General features: G+C 49.1%; 1 protein-coding gene across 1 annotated transcript in view; it reads right to left on the bottom strand.

Moving 5' to 3' along the window:
• Positions 1–660: 660 nt before the first annotated feature.
• RAB20 (RAB20, member RAS oncogene family) overlaps positions 661–16,559 on the bottom strand; it is a 59,100-nt gene continuing 43,201 nt past the window's right edge. Inside the window, exon 2 of the mRNA XM_075334338.1 lies at positions 661–1,806. Within this exon, the coding sequence (XP_075190453.1) occupies positions 1,292–1,806 (515 nt within the window). The 3' untranslated portion in view covers positions 661–1,291. The remainder of the gene's footprint in view (positions 1,807–16,559) is intronic.

Raw genomic sequence — 16,559 nt, 5'->3', positions numbered from 1 at the left:
CCATGTTTCTTATCACCAGTACTTCACCATGAAACACTCCTGATTTGTCTTCTAAAAGCTACAGTGTTTAGCCTCGTCTTTCACATGGTGACAAGTGATTCAAATATCCAACAATCTCACATTCATTGCTGACCAACAAGAAATCTGATTAGCCAATATAACTTCCCAAAAGCCTAAGTTCCTTTCCAAAAATTGGTCAAGCAACTTAATATCCACCTATCTTGTGAAATTTTGAGTTGAGAAAAAACATTGCCGGAACCATAGTCCAGGAGCCAATATCATAAACCATGACATCTGGACTAGAGCCTGGCAAACCTCCTCTTAACGTCTGGTTTACCCAGACTCTCTTCTGTTTTGTAGGCCTATGTGACGTCATGCATGTATCATGGAACAATGATAAAGTCCTGCCAGGACTATAAATGAGAAGAGGTCCTAGGGATACCAGCAGGTAGGAGGCTGGAAGTGCTCTGGTGCGGCGGTCACTGACAGACATGGCAGCTAAGCAGCGTACTGCAGATCTTTTTGATCAACTCTAGAAGACATTGGTTCTAGTTACAGATGTTTTGGGGTACACAAGGGTCATTTTAAAAAAAGTTATATTTCAAGTTGAAATATTTATACTCCTGACTTCGATTGCATAATTACCAAGCACAGTAAAAATAGAAGAAAATTTGAAATTTTAATATCCGGTCAGTCATTGATACAGGTTAGTGACAAATCACATCAATAATGATGGTCATAAATTACTTCCCACCCCCCAACACGTTATTCATCATACGTATATATACATTCATAGCATACAAAAAAGGCATACATATATTGCTTTAAACACCCATAATAAACATAACTTTTCCGGATGGGCAATTAACTTTCAAAAGTATTTTGCTCAAATAGAAATAGATGAAGTAACTTTTTTTTTTAAACAAAAATGTGAACAATAGTTGGATCAAGTCAGCCATTTTTCATGAAGGTGAAAATCGCGCAGAATTTTATAAATAAATCTAATAAAAAGGCTGGAGCTCCTATAACATGAAGGCTAAAACAACAGTACCAGAGAACTGATCTTTTGCACTTGTGCACAAAAAATGAATCACTTTAGGAACCAAAGGGCACACATTTATTCCAAACTAGTAGGTAGTGGTTTAGTAAGGTACTACGATTTGGCATTGGTTTTTTTGTTGTTTTTTTTGTTTGTTTTTTTTACCAAGGCAGCATATGCTTTCTACATATGAAAGTATGGAACAGATTTAAGGTACGATCATTGCCTTACAAGAAATGCAAGAGACCTGACTTAACAGCAGCCACTTTTAGTCTTTTTCTCGTGGTGGTTCTGTGCAAGATTGACTGTATCATCCGGTCCATTTGATTTTTTCTTCACAATCAGGGGTATAACCATGTTAAAGACACTATCAAACAAGAAATCGACATTGTGTCCAGTCTTTGCGCTAGTTTCAAAGCACATCTTGTCTGCAGCTGGAGCATGGATCTCATCCACCATTTTATACTTTATAATTCTTTTGTACAGAGCAATAGCATCTTCGGGTTGAACCTGCTTACGAAGTTTAGAAGCGCTACCCTTACGAACCCCTTCTCCCCCGAATTCAGCTTCTTCTTCATGGTCATCGGTGAGGTCGATTTTGTTGCCCACTACAGCGTAGATGCAGTCATCACTGGCTGTGTCCGTCAGGCCCAAGAATCTGTCCTCGAGCTCCACGAGAGTCTGCCTGCTACAGACATCATAGGTGAAGATGATGGCGGAGGCAGACCTGCAGTACATCGAGCCCAAGCCATGGAACTGTTCTCTCCCTAAAAGAAACAAAATGCACAATAAAGGTCTGGACGAAATAAGTTACAATATTCTTGCACTTTGTCAGTTTCTCAATGACATCACTAGAGAAGTCAGCCTTTTTCCTACAACTAAACCATTTTTAAAGCTGCCAAACCAGTTTCAAAGGGCAGTTTTTTTTCCTGTGTGTTTGTGACAAACATTGAAAAGACGTGTGTATATATAGCATGTCTGGGTCTAAAAACTATTCCAATGAAGTCACTATTGCTACTTTTAATGTCTTACACATTTTTGAGCATTGGAAGGATCTGTATAGTGACATAGAACATTACCTAGTGTGTCTTCAGCATTACAAAGAAATTCTGTGTGGTATGATCATACATTCATGTACTACATCCCAACATCTATTCCACTTGCATGGTTTGCAAAAACAGGCAGCATAGAAGCAGTTCAGATTTTAGCAAAGATTATTAAAGGGAGATTTTCTCTTTTTGTAGCTAATGCATTTATATTAAAAAAAACCCACAATGTTACTTAGTGGGGTAGTCTCAAATTTGGAATTGGAGGAATAAGTTCTGAAGTGCTGGGAAAGATATCTCTGAAAGTCCTATTAACCCCATTACGACCGCGTTAAGTTTTAAAACGGCACCAAAAAAGGGTACTTATTCCTTTCTGCCGTTTTAAAATGGCGGACAGAAAAAAGGGTCTAGCGCCCCCCAGCGTCAGAAAATCTCCGGGGTTTCAGCTACCGGGGGTAGCTGAGACCCTGGAGATCATGATTCGGGCCGGTTTTTCCGGTCCCCGCTCACCTGATGACCGGTATACACCGTATACCGATCATCAAGTTATAGTAAATGACCGCGCCGGTAAAAAATGATTTATCTCCCATCTGGCATGATCAAACATGTCAGATGGGAGATAAATCTCTTTCTCGGTTCCCTCCGGTCCCCTCGGTATCCCCAAAGTGCCCCCCCCCCGACCCCCAACCCCCTCCCGAAAATCCAAGATGGCCGCACGCACCGCCGATCACAGCAGCGCGCCGGCCGCATTTACACTGTTCCTATGGTTTCTGTCGCATGTGCCATAACACATGCGACAGAAACCTGCTCCCTAGGCCCTGCCGGGTCCCCCCCTATCCCCCCCGGTGTCATACATACCTGTCGGAGCGCTGATCCCCCGCGGCCCCCTCCTCCGGCTCCTTCTCAGCAGACGCCGGTCACATGTGCAGAGTGCAGCTGTCAGCTTCCTGTGTTCAGGACGCTGGCTGCTGCACAGAGTCTGCAGCTGTGACCCGGGGAGGGTGGGTGCAGATTCTTTGCACCCACTCTCCTCAAATGGAGGGTCTGCACACCTAGAAAATGGGGGATACGTTCCCTGAACATGTCCCCCATATTCTAGAAGGTCCAGAATCGACGTGGGACGTCCAAATGGATTACAGCGGATTTTTTTTTTTTTTTCTTTTCAATAAATTGGTCAATCAGGGAATGTTTTGGGGAGTGTTTTTTCAAATAAATTTTTTTTTGTTGTCAATTTTTTTTTTTTATTACTGTCAATTAGTTATGTCGGGTATCTGATAGACGCCGTGACATAACTAATTGCTGGGCTTGATGCCAGGTGACATTACACATCTGGTATCAACCCCATTTATTACCCCGTTAGCCAACGCACCAGGGCGCGGGATGAGCTGGGGCGAAGCGCCAGAATTGGCGCATCTAATGGATGCGCCATTTCTGGGGCGGCTGCGGCCTGCTATTTTTAGGCTGGGAAGAGTCCAATAACCATGGCTCTTCCCATCCTGAGAATACCAGACCCCAGCTGTCAGCTTCACCTTGGCTGGTGATCTAATTTGGGGGGACCCCACGTTTGTTTTCTTTTTTTAATTATTTATTTATAAATAATTAAAAAAAAAAACAACAGCTTGGGGAGCCCTCCAAATTGATCACCAGACAAGATGAAGCTGTCAGCTGTGGTTTGCAGGCTACAGCTGTCTGCTTTACCCTAGCTGGCTATCAAAAATAGGGGGGACCCCACGTCATTTATTTTAATTATTTTTTTTTTCTTTTGGGCTAAATACAAGGCTAGGCACCCTTTAGTGTCACATGAAAGGCACTAAAGGGCGCCAGCTTAGAATCTGCAGAGGGGGGTGGACATTATATATATGTTTGACATCTATCCATTCATCCATTGTAGCATTTTACGCTGTGTGCCCACAATCAGGGTTTGCAGCGTTTTGGGCGCAGAGTGTTTTCCCTGCGTCCATAACGCTGCGTTGTGCAGTAGAAGCACAGTGGAAGGATTTTTAGAAATCCCGTGCCCACTGTGTTTCTTTTCTCTGCAGCATAAACCGACCTGTGGCGCAGCTTCCCGAGCCTCAGCATGTCAATTTATGCTGCGGAGATGAGTGTTTTCTGCAGGTAGAATAGAGCCAAAGTGCACAGCAGCCTGAACCCAAATCGTGGGCATGGGCAGCTGCGTTCTCCCGTGGACAACACTCACATCTCTGCAGGAAGGCTGACACTGTGTACTAGCAACATTTTTGTGAAGTACCTGTGGATTCAAAATGCTTACTATACTCCTGAATAAAATCCTTGAGGGGTCTAGTTTCCAAAATGAGGTCACTTGTGGGGGGTTTCTGATGTATAGGTACCCAAGGGACCCTGCTAATGTGACATGGTGCGCGCAATTTACTTCAACTTTTCCAGAATTCAAATGGTGCTCTTTCCATTCCAAGCCCTCCCATTTATCCAAACAAAGGTTTTTGGCCACATGTGGGGTATCACCGCGCTCATAAAAAAGTGGGTAACAAACATTGGGGTGAAGTTTTTGGAATTACCTCTTGAAAAAGTGAAAAAATTGATGCTAAAGCAACATTTTTTTAGAAAAAAATGAAAAATGTTCAATGTGACAATGTAACGTTAACAAAATCTGTGAAGTACCTGTGGATCCAAAATGCTCACTATACCCCTAGATAGAAGCCTTGAGGGGTCCACTTTCCAAAATGGCGTCACTTGTGAGGGGTTTCTTCTGTTTAGGTACCTTAGCGGACCTGTAAATGCAACATGGTGCCCGCAATCTATTTCAGCCAAATTTGCTTTCCAAAATTCAAATATTGCTGCTCCTGTTCCGAGCCCTCCCATTTGTCCAAACAAAGGTTTCTGACCACATGTGGGGTGTTGGCGCGTTCATAAGAAAGTGGGTAACAAGTTTTGGGGTTCATTTTGTTGTGTTATTTCTTCTAAAAGTGAATAAATTTGGGGTAGAGCAACATTTTAGGTAAAATTTTATTTTGTGCTTTTTTTCATTCCACTCTGCTTTAGTTCCTGTGAAGCACCTGAAGGGTTAATAAACTTCTTGGATGTGGTTTTGAGTACTTTGAGGGGTGCTGTTTTGAGAATGGTGTCAATTTTGGGTATTTTCTGTCACCTGGGCCTCTCAAAGTCACTTCAAATGTGATGTGGTCCCTAAAAAAATGGTTTTGTGAATTTTGTTGAAAAAATGGGAAATTGCAGATGAACTTTGACCCCTTCTAACTTCCTAACCCCAAAACATTTTGTTTCAGAAATTGTGCTAATGTAAAGTAGACATGTGGGAAATGTTATTTATTAACTGTTTTGTGTGACATAACTCTCTGGGTTAAGGGCATAAAAATTAAAAGTTTGAAAATTGCAAAATTTTCAAAATTTTCATCAAATTTCCGATTTTTTCACAAATAAAAGCACAAAATATCGTTCTAAATTTATAACTATCATGAAGTACAATATGTCACGAAAAAACAATGTCAGAATCACCGGGATCCGTTGAAGCGTTCCAGAGTTATATCCTCATAAAGTGACACTGGTCAGAATTGCAAAAAATGGCCTGGGCATTAAGGACAAAACTGGCTCCGTCCTTAAGGGGTTAAGAATGAATGGAGTGGAATGTGCATGATCGACCACAGCTTTATTTGCTTGGTACTGGTCAGAGCCCTGGATCTCAGGATTGCTAGAAGGTCCCGGCAGTCAGACCCCCAGCGATCGCCATATTATCCCCCATCTTATGGGAAGGTAATAAGCTCCAAACTTGCGATAACCCCTTTTATTTAAAATTGCTTTATTGTTGCATATTTAATGCATTTATTGCAAAAAAAGAAAAAATATCAGCACATCCAGCGTAAAATAATTTCTGTCTTTATTTTCACATAGTATTAAAAAAAAGTCCATCCATATTAGAAGACCTGACGCATTTCCGACGCAAAAGAGCGTACTTAATCATAGTTTCTTTTTTTGCAAAAGTGAACATAACCTTAACCCCTTCCCGACAATGGACGTACCAGTATGTCTAAGGCTGTGTCTTAATGCCTGCATGCTTCCTCTCACATGTCTGCCAATCCAAATCAGCCGACATATGCAGCTATCAGGCGTGGGTGGATCTCTAATCCACCTGCGACTGTTAAGTGAAATCCCATTGTGAATCTCTGACAGCAGTATTTAACGCAACAGACAGGGAGCGCGTCATTCCCTGCCCCCATCGGCGGCCTAGTTCCATGATCACTGGGTGCCGATTGGTTGTCATCACACCAAGGGGTCAGCTGTTTAACCCCATCACTGTCATGACATACCGTATTTTTTGGACTATACGACGCACTTTTTTCCCCCCAAATGTTGGGGGAAAGTGGGGGGGTGCGTCTTATAGTCTGAATGTAGCGCTGCAGGGAATGAGGGTGCTGCAGTGGAGCAGGTCATCGGCGGTACGAGCAGGCTGTAGCAGCCTGCCGTGACCATGTGGACCCGCTCATTTAATATGCACGCCCATCATCCCGCCCATCATCTCTCAGTGCTGAAGCCGGCACTGACAGGTGGGCGGGATGATGGGCGGGGAATGCGCGCATATTAAACAGCCTGCCCACTACAACTTGGAGTGATCATGTGTGGCTGTATTCACTGCCCCCCGCGCATCATCATCAGCGTGGGGTGCAGTGAATCAGTATAACTCACCGGACACGATCCCTGCAGCACCGCCATGTCCTCCTGTCTGTGCCGGCGGCGGCTGTGTGGAGACTAGCGGTACACACAGCGATGACATCATTGCTGTGGGCACGTGTCTACACACAGCCGCCGCCAGTACAGACAGGAGGACATCGCGGTGCTGCAGGGATCGTGGCCGGTTTATTTATTTTTTTATGTGCCACAGGATGTGGGCCGTATACCAGGATGGAGGTGTTTAGCAGGATGAGGGCATATAGCAGGATGGGGGTATATTATGAGCAGGATGGGGGTATATTATGAGCAGGATGGGGGTATATTATGAGCAGGATGGGGGTATATAGCAGAATGGAGGTATATAGCAGGATGGAGGTATATAGCAGGATGGAGGTATATAGCAGGATGGAGGTATATAGCAGGATGGAGGTATATAGCAGGATGGGGGCTATACCAGGATGAGGGACATATACTGTATATACAAGGCAGGAGGATCATTACCAGGCTGAAGTACCTTAGTAGAGAATTTGGGGACATTACCTCCATAACAGTGTCAGCAGCAGATCCTCGCCCCATAACAGTGTGTCATGACCACATTTTTTGCTTAAAATTTTAATTTTCCTATTTTCCTCCTCTAAAACCAGGGTGCATCTTAGAGTGGTGCTGAAGCCCTGCTCTGTACAACTCAAGCAACTAGACGATCACTGCTTCAAGGCCCCTAACAATAAAAATGTAAGAAGAAAAAAAAAAAAAAAAAAAAAAAAGTTTAAAAATCACGACAAAAAAAAAAAAAAACAACAAAGTTCAAATCACCCTCTTTTGCCAAAATTGAAAATAAAGACTATATTACTTACCGGTAATGGGATTTTCCTGAGTCCACGACAGCACCCACGAGAGAGGGATCCGCCCCCTTCAGGACAGGAAACCTACAGATAAAAAAGGGGCAGTCCCCCTCCCTCATCAGTTGGTTGCAGAGAACCGGGAGAGGAACCGCCAATGAATGAACATCCAAAATAGACAAATCCCAGGACACCAAATGGTGAGAAAAAACAAACAAGAAAGGGCAGGGGTGTAAAGGGTGCTGTCGTGGACTCAGGAAAATCCCATTACCGGTAAGTAATATAGTCTTTTCCTTTCGTCACGACAGCACCCACGAGAGACTTAGAGAGAATACACTCAGAGGGTGGGAAAAACTGCGCGAAGGGCCAAGCCTCCAACAGAAGACAGGTGAAGAACAAAGGCCAGCCGGCAGAGCCCGGAAAGGCGGACGGAGAGGACCAGGATGCAGCCGTACAATACCATCGATGGAGACACTGGTCACAGCCACCCAAGGGGGAGGTGACCGCCCAGGAGAAGGATCCGACACCGAGGAGGCCAGAGGAACTCGCTTCACCACAGACGATAGGGAAACAGCATTCCACAGCCATCGGGACAAGGGACGGCACGCCACGCGAGGACCACAGCCGGAATCCTGAAAAGACAAGACAAAAGAACAAAGACCAAACCCCCCCGCCAAGGGGCCGACCTAGCGACATAGGCGAGGACAGAGACCCCCGTAATGAAAGGAATGGAGAAAACACTCCGCGCGGGAAAAAACCCAAAGACACCCCGCGCTGCAGGAGAACAACCTGAACCGGAACACCCCAAGGAAGGAAGGACCAACGGACAGTGCCGGACAGGCGCGAACACGCCCAGGAGAGGCAAGGGCGACCAAGAGACAGAGGAACAGGTACAGCACCTTACCGGATGAGGAGGAGAAGAGACTCAGAGGAGAAGCAGGAAGCCCGAGGCGGAAGGCCAGGGAGGCGCAAGGCGGCAGAGGTGCAAGGCAGGAGCGCCGCAAGGAGCAAGCACAAGAGCGCAAGTCCCAGAGACGCAGGATGAGAACCACATGCCCACACGACCAGGAGGTCCCGAGGCACAGAGGCCCAGAAGGCACAGAAGCACAGGGCCCAGGATGCACAGAGCCCAAGAGGCACAGAACCCCAAGAGGCACAGAGGCACAGAACCCCAAGAGGCACAGAGTCCAAGAGGCACAGAGTCCAAGAGGCACAAAGTCCAAGAGGCACAAAGTCCAAGAGGCACAGAGGCCAAAAGGTCCCGAGGCCAAGAGGTACAGAGGCCAAGAGGTACAGAGGCCAAGAGGTACAGAGGCCAAGAGGCACAGAGGCCACGAGGCACAGAGGCCACGAGGCACAGAGGCCACGAGGCACAGAGGTACGGAGGACAAGAGGCCCAGAGGCAGAGAGGCGAGGAGGCACAGAGGCCAAGAGGCACAGAGGCACGGAGGCCAAGAGGTAAGAGGCATCGAGGCAAAACGGCCAAGAGGTACAGAGGCCCAGAGGCACATAGGCCAAGAGGCACAGAGGCACGGAGGCCAAGAGGTAAGAGGCATCGAGGCAAAACGGCCAAGAGGTACAGAGGCACAGAGGCCACGAGGCACAGAGGCCACGAGGCACAGAGGCCACGAGGCACAGAGGCCACGAGGCAGAGGCCAAGAGGCACAGAGGTACGGAGGACAAGAGGCCCAGAGGCAGAGAGGCGAGGAGGCACAGAGGCCAAGAGGCACAGAGGCACGGAGGCCAAGAGGTAAGAGGCATCGAGGCAAAACGGCCAAGAGGTACAGAGGCCCAGAGGCACATAGGCCAAGAGGCACAGAGGCCCAGAGGCACAGACGCACAAGGGCCAAGACGACAAAGGCCAAGAGGCACAGAGGCCAAGAGGCACAGAGGCATAGAGGCCGGAGCCAGGAGGCAGAGGGCCCGGAGGCCCAAGCCAGGAGGCACAGAGGCCAAGAAGGCACAGAGGCCAGGAAGGCACAGAGGCCAAGAGGCACAGCAGGCCAAGAGGCACAGCAGGCCAAGAGGCACAGCAGGCCAAGAGGCACAGAGGCCAAGAGGCACAGAGACCAAGCGGCACAGAGGCCAAGAGGCCGGAGCCAGGAGGTACAGAGGCACGGGGCCCGGAGGCCCAGAGGGCAAGAAGGCACAGGAGCCAAGAAGGCACAGAGACCGAGAAGCCAAGAGGCACAAAGGCCAAGAGGCACAGAGGCACAGAGGCACAGAGGCACAGAGGCCAAGAGGCACAGAGGCCGGAGCCAGGAGGCACAGAGACACGGGGCCAGGAGGCCCCGAGGCCCCGAAGCTACACAGAGGCCCGGAAAGGCACACAGAGGCCCGGAAAGGCACACAGAGGCCCGGAAAGGCACACAGAGGCCCGGAAAGGCACACAGAGGCCCGGAAAGGCACACAGAGGCCCGGAAAGGCACACAGAGGCCCGGAAAGGCACACAGAGGCCCGGAAAGGCACACAGAGGCCCGGAAAGGCACACAGAGGCCCGGAAAGGCACACAGAGGCCAGGAAGCCATACAGAGGCCAGGAAGCCATACAGAGGCCAGGAAGCCACACAGAGGCCCGGAAAGGCACACAGAGGCCCAGGAAGCCATACAGAGGCCCAGGAAGCCATACAGAGGCCCAGGAAGCCATACAGAGGCCCGGAAAGGCACACAGAGGCCCAGGAAGCCATATAGAGGCCCGGAAAGGCACACAGAGGCCCGGAAAGGCACACAGAGGCCCGGAAAGGCACACAGAGGCCCGGAAAGGCACACAGAGGCCCGGAAAGGCACACAGAGGCCCGGAAAGGCACACAGAGGCCCGGAAGCCACACAGAGGCCCGGAAGCCACACAGAGGCCCGGAAGCCACACAGAGGCCCGGAAGCCACACAGAGGCCCGGAAGCCACACAGAGGCCCGGAAGCCACACAGAGGCCCGGAAGCCACACAGAGGCCCGGAAGCCACACAGAGGCCCGGAAGCCACACAGAGGCCCGGAAGTCACACAGAGGGCAGGAAGCCACACAGAGGGCAGGAAGCCACAAAGAGGCCCGGAAGCCACAGAGACCAGGAAGCCAAGAGGCCAGAGGCATCGAGGCAGGAGGCACGAGGCCAGGAGGCAACCAAGGCGCGCGGCCAGGAAGTCCAAGGCACAGAGACAGTACACATAGAGGCCCGAAGGCAGGAGGCACAGAGGCCAGGAGGCACAAAGGCCCGAGGCCAAGAAGTACAAAGGCCCGAGGCCAAGAAGTACAAAGGCCCGAGGTCAAGAAGGTACAGAGGCCCGAGGCCAGAAAGGCAGAGGCCCGAGGCCAGAAGGCACAGAGGCCCAAGGCCAGGAGGAACAGCGGCCCAAGGCCAGGAGGCCCAGCGGCCCCAGGCCAGGAGGCCCAGCGGCCCCAGGCCAGGAGGCCCAGCGGCCCAAGGGCAGGCAACACAGAGGACCAAGGCCAAGAGGCACAGAGGACCAAGGGCAGGCAGCACAGAGGAACCGAGGCACAAGCCATGAAGCACGAGGCCCGGAGCACGAGGCCCAGAGACAGAGGCCCGAGGTCAGAAAGTCCGGAGGCCCGGAGGTACAGGGACCAGGAGGTCCAGAGATCCAATCCCCAGGAAGCGCAAAGGCTAGGAGGCTCAGAGACCGTGAAGGCCAGAGGCCAGGAGGGCGCGAGACCTGAGGACAGAGGACACAGAGGCCACAGACACCAGGAGGGCCCGAGGCCACAGAGGCCAGGAGGACCAGAGGCCACATAAGGCCAGGAGGCCCAGAGGCCACATAAGGCCAGGAGGCCCAGAGGCCACGGAGGCCAGGAGGCCCAGAGGCCAGGAGACACAGATGCCCAGAGGCCGGGAGGACATACACAGGTCTCAGGGGCCAGAAAAAACACACAGGCCACAAGGGCCAGGAGACACAGAGGCACAGGGGCCCGGAGCCTATAGGGACCAGGAGGCCCCAGAGGCCACAGAAGCCAGGAGTCCACAGAGGCCCGGAGTCCACAGAGGCCACAGGGGCCAGGAGTCCACAGAGGCCACAGGGGCCAGGAGTCCACAGAGGCCACAGGGGCCTGGAGTCCACAGAGGCCACAGGGGCCTGGAGTCCACAGAGGCCACAGGGGCCTGGAGTCCACAGAGGCCACAGGGGCCTGGAGTCCACAGAGGCCACAGGGGCCTGGAGTCCACAGAGGCCACAGGGGCCTGGAGTCCACAGAGGCCACAGGGGCCTGGAGTCCACAGAGGCCACAGGGGCCTGGAGTCCACAGAGGCCACAGGGGCCTGGAGTCCACAGAGGCCACAGGGGCCTGGAGTCCACAGAGGCCACAGGGCCCCGAGGTCCACGGAGGCCACAGGGGCCAGGAGTCCACAGAGGCACAGGGGGCCAGGCAAACACAGAGGCTACAGGGTCCCCAGGCCATCCGGCAGAATCCAGCTCCAAAGCCCGACCAGGAAGCCATACAGCCCGGCCCGAAGCACACACCGACCCCGGACTAGCGCAGGCAGGGACGCAGGCCAGGAGACACAGCCGGGACGATCCCCCGAGCACTGCCCGCCGAGGAGACAGCGTGTGGACGCGGCCCCGGACACAACGCACCCACCGTGCAGCCGGAAGGCGCAGCCCGCGCCACAGGGAGAGGCGTCGGCCTCCGAGCACAGAGTTTTCGCCGTGCGGCTGTGAAGACGCAGGCACGTGACAGGGAAAGGCTCCGGCCCAACCGCAATAGACTTACCAGCAACGCAGCGTCCGGCCAGGATGGAGGGGACCACGGGCTTCACAAGGAACCTTCCCGGCCGCTCCCCCGGAAGTGCTCCTGAATACTTCCGGGTCACTGCAGCAGGGAAGCGCGCACCTTCGACGCGGCAGGGCCCCCCCGCCGCGCACACGTCTGGCAGAAGCACACCCTGCTGCAGGCGTCATATCACCCGGAGGCAAAGCCGGACCAGGAGAAAGAGGACGAGGTGCACCGGAGGACGGAGTCCACGAGGGGAGCTCCACCGACCGTGCTTCCGGATCCAGAGCTCCGCCGTTCCCTTGGAGACCGCACAGACTCACCGGACCCAGGTACTGTAGGTTCCTCTCCATGCAGGACAGGAAACCAACTGATGAGGGAGGGGGACTGCCCCTTTTTTATCTGTAGGTTTCCTGTCCTGAAGGGGGCGGATCCCTCTCTCGTGGGTGCTGTCGTGACGAAAGGAAAAAAAAAACCCAACATGTAATTTGTTATTGTTACGTGATAAAAATCTCTTGCTTACTGTGATTTTTCATTTTTTTATGCAGCATAAACTGACCTGTTGTGTGTTTCATAGCTGCAATGTGTCAATTCCTCTTGTACACCAAGGTTTACGTGTAGATTTCCCCTATAGAAGTGCATTAGATGTAAACAATTTGCATGTATGCACATGCTTTGTAAGTCCATTTCCACAGCAGAAATGTGTCAAAACACATGTACCGTATTTTTCGGACTATAAGACGCACTTTTTTTCCCCCAAATGTTGGGGGAAAGTGGGGGGTGCGTCTTATAGTCTGAATGTAGGGCTGCGGGGAATGAGGGTCATCGGGGGCACGAGCAGGCGGTAGCAGCCTGCCGTGACCACGTGGACCTGCTCATTTAATATGCACACCCATCCTCCCGTCCATCTCTCAGCGCTGAAGCCGTCACTGACAGGTGGGCGGGTTGATGGGCGAGGGATAAACAGCCGGCCCACATGAGCACCCCTGGCAACTGCAGCCTGCAGTGATCATGTGCGGCTGTATTCACCGCTCCCCGCTCATCATCATCAGTGCGGAAGGCCGTGAATCAGTGCACATTACTCACCGTTCCCCTGCAGCATCACCATCTTCTCCTGTCTGTGCCGATCAGCTGACTTGCGTGGAGACTAGCGGCGCGCACAGCGATGACGTAATCGCTGTGCGCACATGTCCACACGCAGCCGTCGGCAGACAGGAGGACATCACGATGCTGCAGGGGAACGGGAACGGCTCCACTCAGCAGCGCTGCCGCTGACATAGACGGTAAGAGGAGCGGTGCTGCAGGGAGTGAGGTGAGGTGAGTATGAACGTTTATATTTTTTTTATATGTCACAGGATGTGGCCATACACCAGGATGATGGGGGTATATGAGCAGGCTGGGGAGTATATGAGCAGGACATTACCCCATAACAGTGTCAGCAGCAGATCCTCGCCCCATAACTGTGTCATGACCAGATTTTTTGCTTAAAATTTTATTTTCCCATTTTCCTCTTCTAAAACCAGGGTGCGTCTTATGGTCCGGTGCGTCTTATAGACCGAAAAATACAGTAATCCACATGACTGTATCAAAGTCAAATACCAGTAAGTATTAAAATTGAAGCAGCTTCACTTAACACATGACGTACCAAAGGGACAAAAACTGCAGCATCAAAAACACAAAAGTACATGTAAAAAAATCCACAGAAAAATGCAACGAACAGGTGTGGAAAATCTGCAACATCAAAAAAAAACAAAAAAACCTCACCAAAAGCTCCTCATGAGGATGTTAAAACAATACCTAAAACCCATAATGAAGTAATGCAGAACAGACTCTTAGGCTATGTGCGCAAGTTGCGTAATTACATGCAGTTACGCTGCGCTTTGTAGCGCAGCGTAACTGCATGCGTCCTGCGTCCCCTGCATAATCTGCATAATGTGGTGTATTAGAGCGCAGCGCTTCGGCTGCTGCCAGAAGCGCGCGTTCTAAGAAGTGACATGTCACTTCTGTGTGCTTTGCGGACAGCCCCTGCTCTGTCTATGGCAGGAGCTGCAGGCAGAGCGCATGGAATCAGGGCTGTGGAGTCGGAAAGCCAAACGTTCGACTCAGACTCGTATTGCTTATAGTTAGGTGAAAAATTTATTGTAGTACATGAACATGTGTATGTGAACATCAGACATTTAATAATTTTTGTGATACAATAATCAAGATATTTGGATAGAACATAAAATATATTTATTGGCTACAACTTTAGAACACAAAAAACTGTAATAAATTGTAAATATGTAATACACTATGTAATATACAGTAGATAACATAAATATCTTGTGTGTGTATATACAGTGCTGGCCAAAAGTATTGGCACCCCTGCAATTCTGTTGGATAATACTCTGTTTCTTCCTGAAAATGATTGCAATCACAAATTCTTTGGTATTATCTTCCATTTATTTTGCTTGCAATGAAAAAACCACAAAAAAGAATGAATCAAAAATCAAATCATTGATCATTTCACACAAAACTCCAAAAATGGGCCAGACAAAAGTATTGGCACCCTTAGCCTAATACTTGGTTGCACATCCTTTAGCCAAAATAACTGCGAACAACCGCTTCCGGTAACCATCAATGAGCTTCTTACAATGCTCTGCAGGAATTTTAGACCATTCTTCTTTGGCAAATTGCTCCAGGTCCCTGAGATTTGAAGGGGGCCTTCTCCAAACTGCCATTTTGAGATCTCTCCACAGGTGTTCTATGGGGTTCAGGTCTGGACTCATTGCTGGCTGCTTTAGAAGTCTCTAGTGCTTTCTCTCAAACCATTTTCTAGTGCTTTTTGAAGTGTGTTTTGGGTCATTGTCCTGCTGGAAGACGCATGACCTCTGAGGGAGACCCAGCTTTCTCATACTGGGCCCTACATTATGCTGCAAAATTTGTTGGTACTCTTCAGATTCATAATGCCATGCACACGGTCAAGCAGTCCAGTGCCAGAGGCAGCAAAGCAACCCCAAAACATCAGGGAACCTCCGCTATGTTTGACTGTAAGGACAGTGTTCTTTTCTTTGAATGCCTCTTTTTTTTCCTGTAAACTCTTATGTGATGCCTTTTCCCAAAAAGCTCTACTTTTGTCTCATCTGACCAGAGAACATTCTTCCAAAACGTTTTAGGCTTTCTCAGGTAAGTTTTGGCAAACTCCAGCCTGGCTTTTTTGGGAAAAGGCATCAACAGAGTTTACAGGAAAAAAAAGAGGCATTCAAAGAAAAGAACACGCCCCTAAATGGCGGAGGTTCCCTGATGTTTTGGGGTTGCTTTGCTGCCTCTGACACTGGACTGCTTGACCGTGTGCATGGCATTATGAAGTCTGAAGACTACCAACAAATTTTTCAGCATAATGTAGGGCCCAGTGTGAGAAAGCTGGGTCTCCCTCAGAGGTCATAGGTCTTCCAGCAGGACAATGACCCAAAACACACTACAAAAAGCACTAGAAAATGGTTTGATAGAAAGCACTGGAGACTTCTAAAGCAGCCAGCAATGAGTCCAGACCTGAACCCCATAGAACACCTGTGGAGAGATCTCAAAATGGCAGTTTGGAGAAGGCAGCCTTCAAATCTCAGGGACCTGGAGCATTTTGCCAAAGAAGAATGGTCTAAAATTCCAGCAGAGCCTTGTAAGAAACTCATTGATGGTTACCGGAAGCGGTTGTTCGTAGTTATTTTGGCTAAAGGTTGTGCAGCCAAGTATTAGGCTGAGGGTGCCAATACTTTTGTCCAGGCTATTTTCGGAGTTTTATGTGAAATGATCAATGATTTGATTTTTTATTCTTTTTTGTGGTTTTTCATTGCAAGCAAAATAAATGAAGATAATACCAAAAAATGTATGATTGCAATCATTTTAAGGAAGAAAGAGTATTATCTGACAGAATTGCAGGGGTGCCAATACTTTTGGCCAGCATTGTAATATATATATATATATATATATATATATATATATATATATATATATATATATATATATATATATATTACATATTGTATTACATATTTACAATTAGTTTTTTGTGTTCTAAAGTTGTATTCCAATAAATATTTTATGTTCTATCCAAATATCTTGATTATTGTATCATAAAAATAATTAAATGTCTGTGGTTCACATTGTACTACAATAAATTTTATACTTAAATATAAGCATTATACTAAATATTATTTAGTAAAATATTCAGCACATTCTGCATTGCACTACTGTCCCCAATTTATTATATATTTTAGGAGTCGG

The sequence above is a fragment of the Anomaloglossus baeobatrachus genome, chromosome 2 (genome assembly GCF_048569485.1).
Source record: "Anomaloglossus baeobatrachus isolate aAnoBae1 chromosome 2, aAnoBae1.hap1, whole genome shotgun sequence".
NCBI lineage: Eukaryota > Metazoa > Chordata > Amphibia > Anura > Aromobatidae > Anomaloglossus > Anomaloglossus baeobatrachus.
The sequence above is the reverse complement of the archived record's forward strand: the minus strand, read 5'-3'. Positions and strand labels throughout refer to the sequence as shown.